A 17892-nucleotide genomic window follows, 5' to 3' on the forward strand; every position below is an offset into this window, starting at 1 on the left:
TCAGAAGAGCCCTGATGGATCAGGATTAGACCCAGGGTCCGTCTAGTCCAGCACTCTGTTCACAGCTGTCGACCAGGGACCAACAAAGCAGAACACGGGTGCAACAGCACCCTCCCGCCCATGTTCCCCAGCAACTGGTGCACACAGGCTTACTGCCTCGGATACTGGAGATAGAACACAACCATCAGGGCTAGTGGCCATGGATTGCCTCCTCCTCCAGGAATTTATCCAACCCCCTTTTCAAGCCATCCAAACGGGTGGCCATCACTACATCTTGTGGCAGTGAGTTCCAGAGTTTAACTCTGCGCTGCGTGAAGAAGTCCTGAATCTCCCACCCATCAGCTTCATTGGGACGGCCCCAGTTGGGTTCTAGTATTATGGGAGAGGGAGGAAAATGTCTCGCGATCCACACTCTCCACGCCAGGCGTCATTTTGTGTTCCCGTTTTTCCTCGTCTTCCTCCGCCCTTTCACGTTCCCACCCAGACATAGAGCACTCAGCCAGGCAAACGGACGTTGCCGGCACAATCAAGTCTGTTGAAGTCCTGGAATGGACTGTTTTTGTACTTTTCCATATTTCTGGACAAGTCTGCAAAGCCTGGAAGAACTGAAGACTCAGCACAAGTCAATCAGCTTAAAGGTCAAGTTTGCAGGTGGACTTTATTGAATAACTGGGATGATGCAAAAGTGTAATTTTCTCATGATTGCCAATTAGTGGTTTCATCATTTGTTCAGGGAAGTGTATATAAAGAGAGATTTGGACCATTGTAACCAGATTAAATGTTCTCTCTCTGCTGCTGTGAAAAATGCTGTTAGCTGTATCTATGACCATCAATGTGAGTATATAAGTGCACATTGTCTTGCCATAACTGCATTATATCTATCAGTAAAATACTTTATTTTTGTACCAAACAAAATAGTCTCTGTCTTGAAGTTAATTTGGTCTTTGCTGGTTTCATAGTTAAGAACCGCTGATACTCTGCAACTTGGTTTTACCCCAAAAAGTAAATACCTCAACAAAGTCGCCCTGTACACGATCGTTTTACATTAATTACGTTTTCACACCGCCCAAGAACCAAAGCTCTTACGAAGTCTGAAACTGTAAAAATGCCCAAAAAACCCCAAAATAACGGACAGCGGTTTGGGGGGTAAGGTGGTAGTGGTGGCAGGCTTGTCCCTTGTGACCTTCGCCCAATCAAAGAACACACAAGGAATGCCCGTTCGTGGGAGGGAGCTTAGCCCCGCATTTAACACATTTTCGGAACGGGGCCTTCACTGCCACGCAGCTCAGGTGACCGCGACCGAAAGTCGCTGAGGAGAATTTAACTAACAACGAACTCTTTTTTTTTTTTAGTAAGAGAAGAAGAGAAAAGATCGAAAAAAATTTAAGAAGAAGAACTTTAAAGAAGAAGAATTTTGAAAAAGAATAGGCGAAAACGCTAAGAGGTTCGTTCTAAAGTAGGCACAATGGCGGACGACGAAGGACTGAGGTAAGGGCGGGAACCCCAGGGACATGCGCGGTAGCGTGGTGGAGGGGTTCCCGCCAAAAACGTTTCACTGAGCTATAGAAGGTTCCGGTTCAGGTCTCCGCGCAGGCGCAAAGCCCATATGTGTGATGCATAGAGACCACGATGAAGAACCAAAGCTCTTACAAAGACTGAAACCGTAAAAATGTAAAAAAAACCCACAACGGACAGCGGTTTGGGGGGTAAGGTGTCAACGTAAGCGCAGACGGACGGATTGGAACCCCCTGGGAGGGGCCAGATTTGGCCTCTGCACCCCTGCCTCAACGCACCCCCCTCCCGAGGGCCTCCCTTCGCCCGGACCGCACCTCTTTCTTCTTCGCCTTCAGGTCCCCCTCCAGGCCAAACTCCTCCTTGCCGGCCGGCCCGGCTCTCTCGCTCTCGGCCCTGGCCGGCTCATGCAGCCGGAAGGACGAGCGGCTGTCGTTGTCCTGGAAGCCGTCGGACATGGTGTTGGAGCTCAGCCAGGAGGCCACCTTGTTCTTGGAGGTCTCCTCCGAGAGCGGGGGCTTGCAGGGAACCGGCTCCTCGTGGCTGACCTGCCGGGCCAGGCCCGAGTCCTTGGAGGCGGTCTCCGAGACGCCGTTCTCCCGCTGGCCCCGGGTCTGGCGGCGGGTGGCGTAGCTGCGCCAGACGGAGCTGGTGCTGAAGTCCTCGTCCTTGCAGAAGTTGTCGTCCGAGCTGTCCTCGTTGGACTCCTCGGGCTCCTCCGAGCCCGTGTTCTCGTCCTCCTCGTCCTTCAGGTTGACGCCGCTGCTGTCCGAGGAGCACTTGGCCTCGCTCTCGTAGCCCTCCTTGGAGTTCTCCACGCTCTCGATGTGGTCCAGGTTGGCGAAGTACTCGTCGCCCATCTCCAGGCCCTCCTTGTCGGCGAAGTCGTCCGTCAGGATTTTCCCTGGAGGGTCAAAACAACAACAGAAACGAGGAGTGGGGGCTGGAGGAGGCTCGGAAACCCCAGAGCAGGAACGAGAAGCCCGGGAGTTGGTGGAGGGGAGCATTGAAGGCCCTGAAAATGATCGTGCGTTATCATAGAATCATAGAATAACAGAGTTGGAAGGGGCCTACAAGGCCATCGAGTCCAACCCCCTGCTCAATGCAGGAATCCACCCTAAAGCATCCCCGACAGATGCTTGTCCAGCTGCCTCTTGAAGGCCTCTAGGGTGGGAGAGCCCACAACCTCCCTAGGTAACTGATTCCATTGTCACACTGCTCTAACAGTCAAGAAGTTTTTCCTGATGTCCAGCTGGAATCTGGCTTCCTTTGAGCCCGTTATTCCGTGTCCTGCACTCTGGGAGGATCGAGAAGAGATCCTGGCCCTCTTCTGTGTGACAACCTTTTAAGTATTTGAAGAGTGCTCTCATGTCTCCCCTCAATTATACGTGGGGCTGCCTTTGAAAACGGTCCGCAAGCTTCAGCTGGTACAAAACAGGGCAGCCCGTTTACTAACAGGGACTGGCCGGCGAGACCACATCACGCCAGTCCTTTTCCAGCTTCATTGGCTGCCAGTCCTGGTCCGGGCCTGATTCAAAGTGCTGGTATTAACATTCAAATCCCTAAACGGCTGGGGGCCAGGCTATCTGAAGGAATGCCTCCTCCCATATGTACCTGCCCGGACCCTAAGGTCATCCTCAGGGGTCCTTCTCCGTGAGCCCCTGCCAAAGGAAGTCAGGCAGGTGGCTACCAGGAGCAGGGCCTTCTCTGCTGTGGCGCCCCGGCTGTGGAACGAGCTCCCCAGAGAGGTCCGCCCGGTGCCTACACTGTATTCGTCTAGTCGCCAGCTGAAGACCTTTTTATTCTCTCAGTATTTTAACACTTAATTTTAACTTAAATTAAAATTTCACCGTTTTAACTCTGTATTTTAATCTTATATCAATTTTGCTGCGTGGTTTTATATCCTGGTTGTGCTTTTTATACTGTATTTTGTATTTGTGCTTTTAACCTGTTGGTTGTTCTATTATGGTTTTAATTTTTGTGAACCGCCCAGAGAGCTTCGGCTATTGGGCGGTATAGAAATGTAATAAATAAATAAATGAATAAATAAATCATCTGGAATGGAGGCTCAGGAAGAAAAAGAGAGAGACGCAGGGCCTGTTCAGACGGCACTTCCTGCTCCGGGGTTAGCCAGACCCTCATTCCCTCTAGCCCAGCATTGTCAACACTGACAGGAAGCAGTAACAATAACCGTTCTAGTCCTCAGGGTTCTGAATGGAGGAAGCTGCCTTCTACTGAATCAGACTCTCGGTCCATCCAGCCCAGTATTGCTAGCCCTGGCTGGCAGCAGCTCTGTGTGGTTCTTTACAGGATTCCTTCCTAGCCTTACTTGGGAGACGCAGGGAATCGAACCCGGGACCTCCAGCCTGCAAAGCCAGCGCTCAGCCACTCCGCTATGCTTCCTCCCCGACAACCCAGAGACCCTCGGCACGCCGTGGCGTGGGACGGACGGGGACCGGGTCACAGGCCGCCGCCGCGCTGGTTCGCAGCTGCGCACCCGGTCCAACCGTCGCCGAACGCGGAGGCGCGTACCTGCGTAGATGCAGACGAACGAGCCCTTGGCGATGTCGTCCAGGCAGCGGATGCCCCAGCCCTTGTTCTGCGTCTTGAAGAGCTGCAGCCGCACCTGGAGGCCGTGCTGCACCAAGCGGTTTGTACACATGTTCAGGTTGCATTTGCAGCGCTTGTTGCACTCGTAAACCCTGGGGGGGGAGGGGAGAGGGGAGGGGAGGGGAGGCCAGGAACGGCGGGGTGGGTGATAATCATCATCATCATCATCATCGTCATCAATATATTTACTCCAGCCAATGAAAATAAGGCTGACAACCATTACCCAGAGGACCTTTCCTTCTGCCGCTCCGAGTTTGGGGAATGGCCTGCCGGGAGAGATTCGTCAACTTCACCGTCTTCCGGAATTTAAGAAAGCCGTAAAGACGGATCTCTTCCGGCAGGCCTCCCCAGCGGAATTTCAAATTGCCTTTTAATAATGTGCTGCTTTTAATAATGTATTAGTTTTAAATGTTTTAATTAGTTATATGTTTGCCTTGGTGTTGTACCCCGCCTCAATCCAGAGGGAGAGGCGGGTAACAAATTTATTATTATTATTATTATTATTATTATTATTATTATTATTATTATTATTATTACTACATCCTAAAAACTTCCTAAAATTCCCCTGGATAGGCCTGCCCGAATAGATCAGCCTTCATAGCTTTCTTAAATGCTAAAAGACTGTTAAAAGGAGGACAGGGGATCCCACAGTCAAGTGCCTTCCAAACCTGCCTTTAAAGGCGGGACGTCACCTTGCCGAGGCAGGAATCAAGAGCTTTAGAGTCGGAAGGGGCCTTTGAGGTCATCTAGGCGAACCCGCCCACTCAAGGCAGGATTTGCAAAGCAGCTAAAACAGCCTGTTCGGCTTCTGCTTAAATACCCTCCCAGGAAGGGGAACCTCAGCTCCCAAGGCAGCTCCTGTCCTACAGGCCCAACGGCTCGTAACTTAAGAAAAATTCTCCTAAATCTGTTTTTGTGAAATCTCCACCCACCGGTTCCAGTCCTGCTCTCTGGAGCAATGGAAGAACTCTGCTCCATCTTCTGCCTAGCAGCCTCTTCCAACCCATCATCGTAGGACCCGGCTTCCCTTGACTTTCTGGTCCAAACTCCGCCCTTCGCACGCAAGAACAGGGCCAGCACAAGACATTTAGCAGTTCTACAAGTTACGTTTTTGTCAAAATCGTTCCATAAAAAGAAACGCCCAGAGGGCTCTGGCTATTGGGCGGTATAGAAATGTAATAAATAAATAAATAAATAAATAAAGGGACGACCTTCCTTTCAGCCGCCAGGCGAAGACCTTTTTATTCTCTCAGCATTTTAACAGCCGAGAAACTGAATCTTAACTTGGCCGCTTTAAAGTCGTGTTTTAAATCTGTATTTCTGCATTGTGGGGTGGGGTTTTCCCGCCAGACGACACGTTTCTCCACGGTGGTGTAAAAAACTCCAGCGCGGAGTTCTAAAACCAGCGTTGAGAAACGCGTTGCCTGAACTGAGCCAAAATGCGTGATGTCTGAGACAAGCAGGCCCTTTCACACGCCTGACTTACCCTGTGGGGAGGCACTCTTCCAACCTCTTGTGTTGGAAACCGGAATTTGGGTTGCTCTGGCCCCCGGGGGTGCAGGCCGTGGCCTGGGTGGTCAGCTGATGGCAGGCGCATTTAGACCTTCGGAAGGAAGCGAGACACGCAGTTAAGGGGGGGCAAGGTCAGTCGGCAAGGTGGGGCAGCACCCCGAGGGTTCTCCAAACTCTGGAACCTTTCGGAATGCAGCTTCCGTCCAGCTCTTCTCAAAGCCCCGCCGGGGTGGGTGGGGGAGTGGATTAACGATGGACGAAGCGGGACCGACCAGGACTCTAAAAGATATGAATGCACCAAAGGCAAGGGAACAGGCGTGGGGGGGGAGAAGTTTTTAAATCAACGGTGCACAACCTGCGGCCCGCACGCGGTCCTCCGAGGGGCTTTGCTGCGCCCCCCTCCCCGAACCACTGCCAAATTTCCCACCCCCACCAGTTTCCCCTGCTGCCTGAACTCTCCACTCTCTCCCATTCTTCTACACATCCATCTTTCCCCATCGCTCCTAGCAGCGCAGGAAAAACAGACCGAACCGGGATCACTGGCACATGGGTGGGTGTGTTGTAACCTTCAGGCACGGAAGTCCACATCTAGAGGCCTTCCAGAGGCAGCTGGACAGCCGTCTGTTAAGGATGCTTGAAGGTGGATTCCTGCATTGAGCAGGGGGTTGGACTGGATGGCCTTAGAGGCCCCTTCCAACTCTTCTACTATTCTATGATCCCTGTTTTAAGTCAAATACAACGTAAGAACATCAGAACATCCCTGCTGGATCAGACCAAGAGTCCATCTAGTCCAGCACTCTGTTCACACAGTGGGCAACCGGCTGTCGACCAGGGTCCAACAAAGCAGGACACGGTGCAACAGCACCCTCCCACCCATGTTCCCCAGCAACTGGAGCACACAGGCTTATTGTCTCGTATACTGGAGATAGCACACAACCATCAGGGCTGGTAGCCCTTGATAGCCTTTGCCTCCAGGAATTTATCCAACCCCCTTTTCAAGCCATCCAAAGTGGCCTGGTCCTGGTGGTTCCACATGGACCTTTAGCCTGATTGGAGTCCACCAGGCGAAGAGCCTTCCGTGTGGTGGCCCCCTTTCTTTGGAACTGCCTGCCTCTGGAGATCAGGCAGGCTCCAACACTGCGTTGTCTTCAGCGCCTCCTGAAAACAGCACTTTTCCAGGAAGCCTTCCTTGACGGACTGCCCTGGGTTCTATTGGCACTCGTTTTTTTAAAGAATAATTTTAATATCATCTTCCCTTCTATCGCTTCACCACTCCGGAATCTGTTTCAACGTGGGGCGGTATACAAACGCCAGAAATAAAAATAAATAAACTGTTCCAGTTGTGTGTTGAACCAACATGATCCTTCCATTGCAGTCTGGGGTGTTTTACAACTTTGGGGGAGGAGAATTTTTCCTTCTTGTTTTCTTTCACGGAAATTCACAGCCTTGCTGGAGGGGGGGAAAGGAAGTATACCTCTTCCTTCGGGGACGTGGAAGGAGACGGAGCCCACCTTGACAGGTGAGGGAATAATCTTCGGTGGTTAATTTGTTTTATTTAAAGACACATGGTACTGCATCCTTAGTTAAAGCTTACGAGTAAAGAAAAAGCACATTCTACCATTATAAAAGTGCAACCGGGGGAGTGGTTATTATATATTATATTTAATATATTTATTATAGTGGTAAGCGGCAGTTTCTGCAGCCAAAACTCTCCCCACGGCCTGAGTTCGATCCCAGCGGAAGCTGGTTCTCAGGCAGCCGGCTCAGGTCGACTCAGCCTTCCATCCTGCCGAGGTCGGTAAAAGGAGTACCCAGCTAGCTGGGGGAAAGGGAGCCACGACTGGGGAAGGCAACGGCGAACCACCCCGCTACAAAATCTGCCAAGAAAACGTCAGCGAGGGCAGGCGTCCCTCGAGGAGTCAGCAATGCTTGCACAAGAGGTTCCTTTCCCTACTATTACTACTGCTATTATTTCTTCGCTATAGAGCAGCCTTCCTCAACCTGGGGGCGCTCCAGATGTGTTGGACTGCATCTCCCAGAATGCCCGAACTGGCTGGGGCATTCTGGGAGTTGTAGTCCAACACATCTGGAGCGCCCCAGGTTGAGGAAGGCTGCTATAGAGCCATCAATGCGGATAGTGTGTTAAAGCAGGGGTGTTGAATTCTACCCATACTAGTGTCCAAGTTCCTTACGGACAGCCGGTGGCCCTCCAGATGTCCCTGTACTACAAGTCCCATGCTCCCCAACCAAGGGCCATGCCGGCTGAGAAGGATGGGAGTTGCAGTCCAACGCACCGGGCAGGCATCGGATCGGGGAAGCCCGCCTTAATAAAAAGCCTCAAGCTCACGCGCACCGTCGGCCTCTCGTGCGTGAACATTCGCGGGTTCCCAATCTCGGTTCGCCCGCAACCCCGCCGTTGTGACGAGCGCGGTTGGCTTCTGATTGGCGATCCCGGCTTGCCGCAAACCGAGACCGGCGGCTTCTCGTCTCGCGCAAAAGTGAGCAGCGGTGAGGGCTTGCGCCCGGCTCGTTCTCCCGAGGTTTACCCCCCAGTTAGCGTTATCTAAGGGGTCGGGGGGTTTATAGGACGAGACACACAAAGCCCTCCCCTCCCAGCTCACTTGTCCCTGCAGCCGTCTTCACAGTCACAGCCCACCAGGAATTCCCAGCTGGTGTTGATATAGACCCCCTTTCCGGGGATGCGCTCCTTGCTGTAGGCCACTTGGGGTGGAGGGGTGTTGTCAATCTCGTTGACGCAGGACAGCGGGACGTCCTCCTTGCCCTTGGTGATGTCACTGATGTAATAGAACGGCTTGTAGGGCTGGAACTTGCGGTCCACCAGCACGTAGGGGTCCAGGCAGAACATCTCCAGGAAGAGGAAGTCACAGTCCGTCTCGAAGAGGTAGCGCTCGATCTCGTTCATGCTGCGCAGGCACAGGCCGCAGGGCGTCTTGTAGACCACGTGGAAGCCCGTCTTGCGGTTGATGCGCCGGCGGGCCGTCATGCGCCGGAAGTCGTAGAGGAGCGGGATGAGGAGGGGGTTCTTGCTGCGGTACTGGTCGCTGCGGTAGGGGCGCACGCGGGAGAGGCAGGTGAAGCTGCAGACGTGGGGCAGGTAGAAGAGCTTCTCCACGGGGGCCCGGTAGGAAGGCTCGTTGGGGACCCGGTCCAGCATGCCGTGGAAGGGTTGGGCGGGGCCGCCGGTCGGCTGGGCCCCCGAGAACCTGCCAGAGGGAGAGACGGGGGGGCGAAGGCGTGAGATGCATCTGACGGCAGGAGCATTATTGACGTTCCCCCACCCGTGAAGAATCGGCCGACATCCCGCGCCCAACGAGCATGCTCAGGGTCTCACGGCGGGGAGGGTCTTCCCCTTAGGGTTGCTCTGAAAATATCGGGGTTCCTCCCAATCTGCCAATACCTCCCTCTTGTGTGTGGGGGGGGGCTGCCGTTAGGCCACACAACCAGCGGCACTCCGGCTTGGACATCAAAACTAGAAGGAATGACGACTCTGTGTGTGTCTCTTATTCCCTCTTGCAAATTATGACGTCATCCTGTTTCCAGACTCCTGCTTACACCACTATGGGGGGGGGGGGAATAAAGGGACTGAGGGCAAGGAACCTTCCTGCCCACCAACCCTGTAAAATCTCAGACACTCACCGGAACTGCTGGGCCACCCCAGTCCTCCCAACGGGAGGCGTTTCGCTCAGGACGGGGGAAGTCGGAGAGGGCGGTCCCGACCCCACCGACCCGGGGCGCAAGAACGAAGTGCTCTTCTTGGCCACCTGCTGCTTCTTGGCCTGAGCGAGTTGGCTCTCGGGACTGCTGCGTAAACGAGGCGGGAGAAAAAGGCGTCACGGGTCGGCATGGAAGGGCAAGATTCCCCTGGAGTGCAGGGCAAGTTCCCCCTGCAAGATCCTCCCAGAGTGCAGGACACGGAATAACGGGCTCAAGTTACAGGAAGCCAGATTCCGGCTGGACGTCAGGAAAAACTTCCTGACTGTTAGAGCAGTACGACAATGGAACCAATGACCTAGGGAGGTTGTGGGCTCTCCCACACTAGAGGCCTTCAAGAGGCAGCTGGACAACCATCTGTCAGGGATGCTTTAGGGTGGATTCCTGCATGGAGCAGGGGGTTGGACTCGATGGCCTTAGAGGCCCCTTCCAACTGTGCTATTCTAGGATTCTGATTCTCTTACTCTATAATTACAGAAATCAAAATTCCCCTCTTTTATCTTAAATTTTTTTCTTCTTAATCATTGAATCCACAGATGAACAAATTGGGTTTTTTTTCTAGTCCCTGCAAAAAGTCTATAAGAGGTTTCCATTCAGTTAAAAATATAGATGTTGACTTATCTGGGCATGTTTAGCCTGGAGAAGAGAAGATGGAGGGAGACATGATAGCACTCTTCAAATATTTAAAAGGTTGTCACACAGAGGAGGGCCAGGATCTCTTCTCGATCCTCCCAGAGTGCAGGACACAGAATAACGGTCTCAAGTTAAAGGAAGGCAGATTCCGGCTGGACATCAGGAAAAACTTCCTGACTGTTAGAGCAGTACGACAATGGAACCAGTGACCTAGGGAGGTTTTGGGCTCTCCCACACTAGAGGCCTTCAAGAGGCAGCTGGACAGCCACCTGTCAGGGATGCTTTAGGGCGGATTCCTGCATTGAGCAGGGGGTTGGACTCGATGGCCTTGTAGGCCCCTCCTGGCCATGCTATTCTATGATTCTATGATTTTCCCCATTTCAACCTGCTCGTTGCCCTGCCTCTTGCTCCGGCCCAGAAAACGGTGGTGAGGAGGCAGAGGAGGAGGAGGAGCAGGGGATGCCATGGGCCTATCTGCTCACCAAGCAATACTGAAGAAGAGGACGAGGAGGACCTGGTGAACGCAGCGGAGAGACGACAGACTCACCAAACGATCTTGCCCGAAGGCCCCGAAAACCCGGAGTCGGCACTGCCCCCCCCCACCTCCTCTGTGCACTTCCCCGAAAAAAGGGTCCTTCCATTACAGAAACCCCCTCCCCCACTTACTCCACTTCCACGAACTGCGGCGAGACCGGCTGGGACATCACGATGGGGATTGGGGGTTGCTCTACAGGCTTAAACTGCTGCGGGCTGGCCACCGTCAAGTCGTGGGTGTACTGGACCACCGGCCCTTTGCTCCGCACGGCCCCTGGCAGGAGGGAAGCGTGGAGTTAAGATGGCCGAAGGACTCCGAAGCGGGCGTCCTCCTTCACCTGCTTGGCCTTGCGTTCTCTCCTCTCTTAGCTGGGCTCTTTCTTTCCTTTATCTGCTGCTTACTATCTAACTTTACCTGGCAAACTCCCTGGGAGAGGGCCGTACCGCTTTTTACTGATGCTGTACAGTACCCGGAACACAGATAGTGCTGTATTACGTTAAATGCGCTTTATTAATGCCAGCATCTACATGAAACCGCTGGGTGCGGTCATCTGGAGTTTTGGAGTACGTTGTCGTAATTTGTGGACCTCTTGGAAAAGCCATGTAAAAATCGTGTTCAGAGGAGGGCAACCAGGATGATCAGGGGTCTGGAAACAAAGCCCTATGAAGAGAGACTGAAAGAACTGGGCATGTTTAGCCTGGAGAAGAGAAGATTGAAGGGAGACATGAGAGCACTCTTCAAATACTTAAAAGGTTGTCACACAGAGGAGGGCCAGGATCTCTTCTCAATCCTCCCAGAGTGCAGGACATGGAATAACGGGCTCAAGTGACAGGAAGCCAGATTCCGGCTGGACATCAGGAAAAACTTCCTGACTGTTAGAGCAGTGCAACAATGGAATCAGTGACCTAGGGAGGTTGTGGGCTCTCCCACACTAGAGGCCTTCAAGAGGCAGCTGGACAACCATCTGTCAGGGATGCTTTAGGGTGGATTCCTGCATTGAGCAGGGGATTGGACTCGATGGCCTTGTAGGCCCCTTCCAACTCTGCTATTCTATGATTCAATGCTGGTTTGAACCTTAAAACAGGAGCACTTTTTAGGATATACAGAGGATATACAGTGACATTTCGTTGCTGGTTCCACTTTTATTGTTAATGCTGATAACGCTGCTGATAAGAATTGCACTGCGGCTGCTTACGGCCTCAGGTGCTTTGGTCCTGCAGGAAATACACTTCTAAGTCAATAACTACGCCACAGCGGGAAAACACACCGCTCTAAAATGTCAGGTGTGTTATCAAGCGAGGTTTTTCAAGCCAGGGAGACCTAGTTTCATGTCTCCGTTCGATCCCGGCACTTGCTGGCGAGGTGGGCTTGACTCAGTCGCTCTCTTGCTCTCTCTCAGCCTAGCCTACCTCACAGGGTTGTCAGGTAGGTAAAAATTGGGGTGGGGGGGAGAAGCTGCCCTGTGCCCCTTAGAGGAAGGGCGGGAATATGAGGAAATGTAGAAGGCAATAAAAATTCCCTTCCTCTCCCCGCCATGTTAAAATTAGTACTTTGGAGAGAGGCACACGCTCCGTTTCCTTCCTGAGTGCTCACAAGGCGTCAGAAGGTCCAAGGGCTGTGTTGCCTTGTGGTGTGGGCCGTGTAGAGCCAGGAGTAGTGAACTGGGTATTGCTTGAGGAGCCTTAGTGGGGGTGAAAGAACTCTCATTTCCTTGTTTGGCCCTCTCGGTGGTGTCCCCCGCCCAACCGCCCACCCAAAACACTGGGTCAATGGCAGTGTTGCATACCGACATTCGGCCGGGTCCTCATTTGCCCCCCTTGCTTCTTTTCCTGGGTGGAGGCGTTCGACGTCTTCATGCTGAACATGGGCTCCAGGCGGGTGGAGCCTCGGTAGATCCATTCGCAGCGTTTGTCATCCTGAGGGGGGAGAAAAGGACAAGACCATGGCTGAGAGCCGGCAGGACAGAAAGTATCGACGGCAGCAGTGTGTATGTGCGTGGCATGGGTCTCTTGGTCACACTGGGCTTCCGGTGCTGAAGTCCCACCTGTCCCGTAGCGGTGGTCCGGCATAGCCAGGCTCCCGTCACGGGACAGAGGAGGGGTAACAGATTAATAAAAGCATAGCTTCCAAATCCCAGTGCTCTTCAACATTTTTATTAATGATTTGGACGCGGAGGTGCAGGGAACGCTGATCAAATTTGCAGATGACACCAAATTGGGTGGGATAGCTAATACCCTGGAAGACAGAAGCAAACTTCAAAGTGATCTTGATAGGTTGGAGTGCTGGGCTGAAAACAACAGGATGAAATTAAATAGGGATAAAGGCCAAGTTCTACATTTAGGAAATAGAAACCAAAGGCACAGTAACAAGATGGGGGATACTTGGCTCAGCAATGCTACAAACGAGAAGGATCTTGGAATTGTTGTAGATCGCAAGCTGAATATGAGCCAACAGTGTGATGTAGCTGCGAAAAAAGCAAATGCTATTTGAGGCTGCATGAATAGAAGTATAGCTTCCAAATCACGTTCCTCTCTATTCAGCCCTGGTTAGGCCTTATCTTGAGTATTGCATCCAGTACTGGGCACCACACTTCAAGAAGGATGCAGTTAAGCTGGAGAGGGTTCAGAGGAGGGCAACCAGGATGATCAGGGGTCTGGAAAAAAAGCCTTATGAGGAGAGACTGAAAGAACTGGGCATGTTTAGCCTGGAGAAGAGAAGACTGAGGAGAGACGTGATAGCACTCTTCACGTCCTTGAAAGGTTGTCAGACAGAGGAGGGACAGGATCTCTTCTCAATCATCCCAGAGCAGGACACAGAATAATGGGCTCAAGTTACAGGAAGCCAGTTTCCGACTGGACATCAGGAAAAACTTCCTGACTGTTAGAGTGGTACGACAACGGAACCCATGACCTAGTGTGGGCTCTCCCACACTAGAGGCCTTCAAGAGGCAGCTGGGCAGGGATGCTTTAAGGTGGATTCCTGCACTGAGGAGGGGGTTGGACTTGATGGCCTTAGAGGCCCCTTCCAACTCTGCTATTCTATGATCCAAGCCCAGAGAGAGCCGCACAGTTTCCTATGGAAAGGGAATTCCTCAAACCGGGAGCCCAGACGAGGAAGACCGGAGCCGCCCATACCAGGAACAGGATTTTGACGAGGCTCCCGTCCACTTCCTCCACGCGGGATTTCCACCACGTTCCCTCCCATTCCGTTTTGATCTGCTGTCCGCTCTTCAGCAAGACCATCGGTCGGTTCGGGTACGCCGTGACGTACTCCTCGATAAAATCCCGGCACGAGATGTCTTCGATGTCCTCCCAGGACTTTTTGACTGCCCAAAGGAAACGCATGGTTATTAACCATTGTCTTTTTAATCTAATTATTACTGAGCTGCCAGGATGACTTAGGATAAGGATTCAACACCAGGTGAAGGCCTGTTTAATTTGCCCAGGCCTTTGAAATGCTGCGTTCTGCCACATCCGACTCATAGCAGGGCTTGGTGTTCCTGCTGCTACAGCTTTAAGCTGGCTGAAGCCAGCAGCAAGGGGAGCCAAATGGGAATGCGCCCCAAAACTCTCTGGCTGACATCTCCTTCACTCTCTCCCTCTTCCTCTGGGTGAGGGTCAACCGGTCACTCGCAGGCAGCTTTGGAAAGGAGGCCAAAGGCTGTTTTATTAGGGTGACCCTATGAAAAGGAGGACAGGGCTCCTGTATCTTTAACAGTTGCACGGAAAAGGGAATTTCAGAAGGTGTCCTTTGTATGCATGCAGCACCTGGTGAAATTTCCTCTTCATCACAACCGTTAAAGCTGCAGGAGCTATACTAGAGTGACCAGATTTAAAAGAGGGCAGGGCTCCTGCATCTTTAACTGTTGTGATGAAGAGGAAATTTCACCAGGTTCCCCATATATACAAATGACACCTGCTCAAATTCCCTTTTCAATACAACTGTTAAAGATACAGGAGCCCAGTCCTCCTTTTCACAGGGTCACCCTTATTATTATTATTAAAGTTTTGGCAGCACAGGAATTAAGCTCAGCTGTTGCCGAAAGCAGCTTTCAGGGAAAAGAATCCATCCTGAAAAGGAACGGAGGAGGATTTGCTAAACGTTGCCCCTTTTCATAGGGTCACCCTAGTTTTATGCACCGATTTTAGGAACCTCCTGTTTTACTTTGCTAGCCGCTCTCAGGGGCTGAGACCTGAAGAGCAAGGGTAGACAATTCCAATTGTTTAAAACAGAGAAGCTGCGTAGAAATGCAGTCTGAGACCTTTTAGGACATTCCGGGATCCAAAGCGGACTTTGGGTCTGCGAATACTGCAGTTCTTCTTATCTCATCCGGCTGAAACAGGTCCGCACCCTTGATGTAACGCTTCCCCTCGTAATCTACCCCAGGTTGTGCACCAATAGTAGCCCTACAGCCCTACCAAAGCACGGCACGACGCCAGCCACCTTTTGATTTCAGAACGAACTGCCGTTTCCCCGCTAAGGACGGGGATACGGTTGTGCTTTAAAGCGCTCTTGAAGATCTGAAAAAGGAAGCCGGTTAAGAGCAGACCGACACGGCGCTGACTCGGGAAAGAGTAGCCAGAGGGATACGCCAGCGTGGTGTAGTGGCTAGAGTGTTGGACCGGGAGACGGGAGATCCGGGTTCTAGTCCCTACTCAGCCACGGACGCTCACTGGATGACTTTGGGCAACTCACAGACTCTCAGGCCCAACCCACCTCACAGGGTGGTTGTTGTGAGGATAAAAAAATGGAGAGAAGGGTTATGTATAACTGCTTTGGGTTCCTTAAGAGGAAAAAAGGCAGAATATAAATGCAATAATAATAATAATAATAATAATAATAATAATAATAATAATAATAATACTCACGGGGCCGGCAAATCAGGTAGAGCTCCGACTGGATGACGTAGGAGGCGTAGCCGTCGTCGAAGAAGATAAGGAACCTGGAAGGGATGGAGAGAGTGAGGTTAAACCATGGCGGCCTCTTCCTAAGATGCCGTGTACGACCCCCGTCTGAAGACAATGTGGCGGGGGGGAGCGTGAAGTCGGCATCAGAACACCAACCACACAATGAAGCAGCAAAAGAGCACAAATATGAAAATATTCCCTCTGCTTAGGCTGTAAGAGAGGGAGATGAGAGGTGAAGCCGGCCCATTCCACCAGCCCTGTTGAAAGACCATTTTTTCCCTCTTCCCTCCCCACCTGCTTTTCCTCACGTGTCGTGTCTTTTAGACAGTTTTTTTTTTAACCGTATAACATTTCTAATTTAATATTTTTACATCATTGCATAACATAAAGTGCACCCCCCCAACCCCGGGATCTATTCCTGTTTCCAAAATCTCATTGATTCTTCTGGAGGTGGTCTTCCACTCCCCCTGGATAATACATATTCTAGGAACTGATTCCAAATCCCCTCGAAATCCTTTGTTTTTGTTATCCCTCTTCTTACTTTTATATTACATGTCAATTTATCATTTATAGCAATATCCCAAATCTCTTTATACCAGTCCTCAACATGATAATCTCCTTGTCTTTTAGACAGTTAGCCGGCAGGGTGTGTCCTGTTTTACTTATTGGAAGTAAGCCGTCACAGGAGGATTTTTGGCTGAGAAGCAGGATAAAAAAAAAACACCTGCAAATCTATCAATCAATGATATTACAAACAATTATGGGATGCATGAAAATGGGCCAGAGATGCTTTAAAAATCAGGCAACCAGCCATTTATTGGGGGTTTTTTGAATGTAAAACCAAGTGAAACCACAAAGCGGGGAATTTTAAAAGCTATCACGTTACAGCTACTTTAGAATCATAGAATAGCAGAGTTGGAAGGGGCCTATAAGGCCATTGAGTCCAACCCCCTGCTCAATGCAGGAATCCACCCTAAAGCATCCCTGACAGATGGTTGTCCAGCTGCCTCTTGAAGGCCTCTAGTGTGGGAGAGCCCACAACCTCCCTAGGTCACTGGTTCCGTTGTCGTACTGCTCTAACAGTCAGGACGTTTTTCCTGATGTCCAGCTGGAATCTGGCTTTCTGTAACTTGAGCCCGTTATTCCGTGTCCTGCACTCTGGGAGGATCGAGAAGAGATCCTGGCCCTCCTCTGTGTGACAACCTTTTAAGTATTTGAAGAGTGCTCTCATGTCTCCCCTCCATCTTCTCTTCTCCAGGCTAAACCTGCCCAGTTCTTTCAGTCTCTCTTCATAGGGCTTTGTTTCCAGACCCCTGATCATCCTCGTTGCCCTCCTCCGAATACACTCCCAACCCCCAGCTTGTCTTCATCCCTTATTCTGATGGTGAAAAAATAATAGGATGGGGATTTCTCTCTCCAAATTTCCTCCATTATCTTATTAAGCCTGGGACGGGAGGGAGATGTTCCTGATTCCTATTTGGTTTCTAGCTCAAGAAATGAATTATTATTATTATTATTATTATTATTATTATTATTAGTATCCCGCCTTTTACCCAATGCTGGGCCTCAAGGCGGCCTTATAAAGTTTAAAACATACATTGGGGGTGGGGGTGGGGAAACATAGTTTAAAATACACAACAAAATTATAAGACATTAACATAGATGGAGGGCCGGATTATTCTCCAAAGGCCTGCTGGAACAAAAAAGTTTTAGCCTGCTTCTGAAAGCCCATCAAGGAGGGAGCCAGCCTAGCTTCCCCGGGAAGAGAGTTCCAGAGCACCGGAGCAGCCACCGAGAAGGCCCTGTCCCATGTTCCCACCAAGCACGCCCGTGAAGATGGCGGGACTGAAAGAAGGGCTTCTCCAGAAGATCTCAAAGCACGGGCAGGCTCATAAGGGAGAATACGGTCTTTCAAATAACCTGGACCCGAGCCATATAGGGCTTTATCGGTCATAACCAGCACTTTGAATTGTGCCCGGAAACAGACTGGAAACCAGTGGAGCTGTTTTAACAGGGGAGTTGTGTGAACATCAGCATCATGTTCAATAGGTGATTTATAAAAATGGAAAATAACAGCATGAAAAGTAATTTTGTTTTTTTTAAGAAAAATGGCAGATATCAGGGGAGGGGGGCAGACCTCATCTTGTTCTTGACGTTGGGCGTCTCAGCTACGATGCCGGCATACAGCCACATCTGGTTCCCGTCTTTGTACTTGGCTACAACCCGGCTCCCGACATGGAGTTTGTCGGGTATGGGGTGGTAGTCGTAAGCGATGTGGTTGCCCGACAGCAAGCTTTTGCCTTTGTTGTCAAATTTGACTTTGTATTTTTTGCCAGGACCTGTAAGAGAGAGAGAGAGAGAGACAGATAGCCGGAGGAAAAGGCAGCAGTCCGGCACAACCTCAAGATGGGAGGGCGGGGGAAACACAGTCAATGCACAGGAACGGACCAG

The 17892-nt window shown here is 51.2% G+C and overlaps 1 protein-coding gene across 2 annotated transcripts in view; it reads right to left on the bottom strand.

The window, feature by feature from the left end:
* The window catches only part of SETDB1 (SET domain bifurcated histone lysine methyltransferase 1), a 35516-nt gene that overhangs the window by 7754 nt on the left and 9870 nt on the right, over positions 1–17892 (bottom strand). For both annotated transcript variants that reach the window (XM_063146078.1, XM_063146077.1), the window contains exons 7-16: positions 17579–17780; positions 15403–15476; positions 13669–13859; positions 12321–12450; positions 10666–10807; positions 9292–9456; positions 8256–8858; positions 5609–5725; positions 4045–4214; positions 1830–2416 (exon numbers count right to left, since the gene is read on the bottom strand). In XM_063146078.1, the coding sequence (XP_063002148.1) occupies positions 1830–2416; positions 4045–4214; positions 5609–5725; positions 8256–8858; positions 9292–9456; positions 10666–10807; positions 12321–12450; positions 13669–13859; positions 15403–15476; positions 17579–17780 (2381 nt within the window). The remainder of the gene's footprint in view (positions 1–1829; positions 2417–4044; positions 4215–5608; positions 5726–8255; positions 8859–9291; positions 9457–10665; positions 10808–12320; positions 12451–13668; positions 13860–15402; positions 15477–17578; positions 17781–17892) is intronic.

Source organism: Elgaria multicarinata, chromosome 21, assembly GCF_023053635.1.
Source record: "Elgaria multicarinata webbii isolate HBS135686 ecotype San Diego chromosome 21, rElgMul1.1.pri, whole genome shotgun sequence".
Lineage (NCBI taxonomy): Eukaryota > Metazoa > Chordata > Lepidosauria > Squamata > Anguidae > Elgaria > Elgaria multicarinata.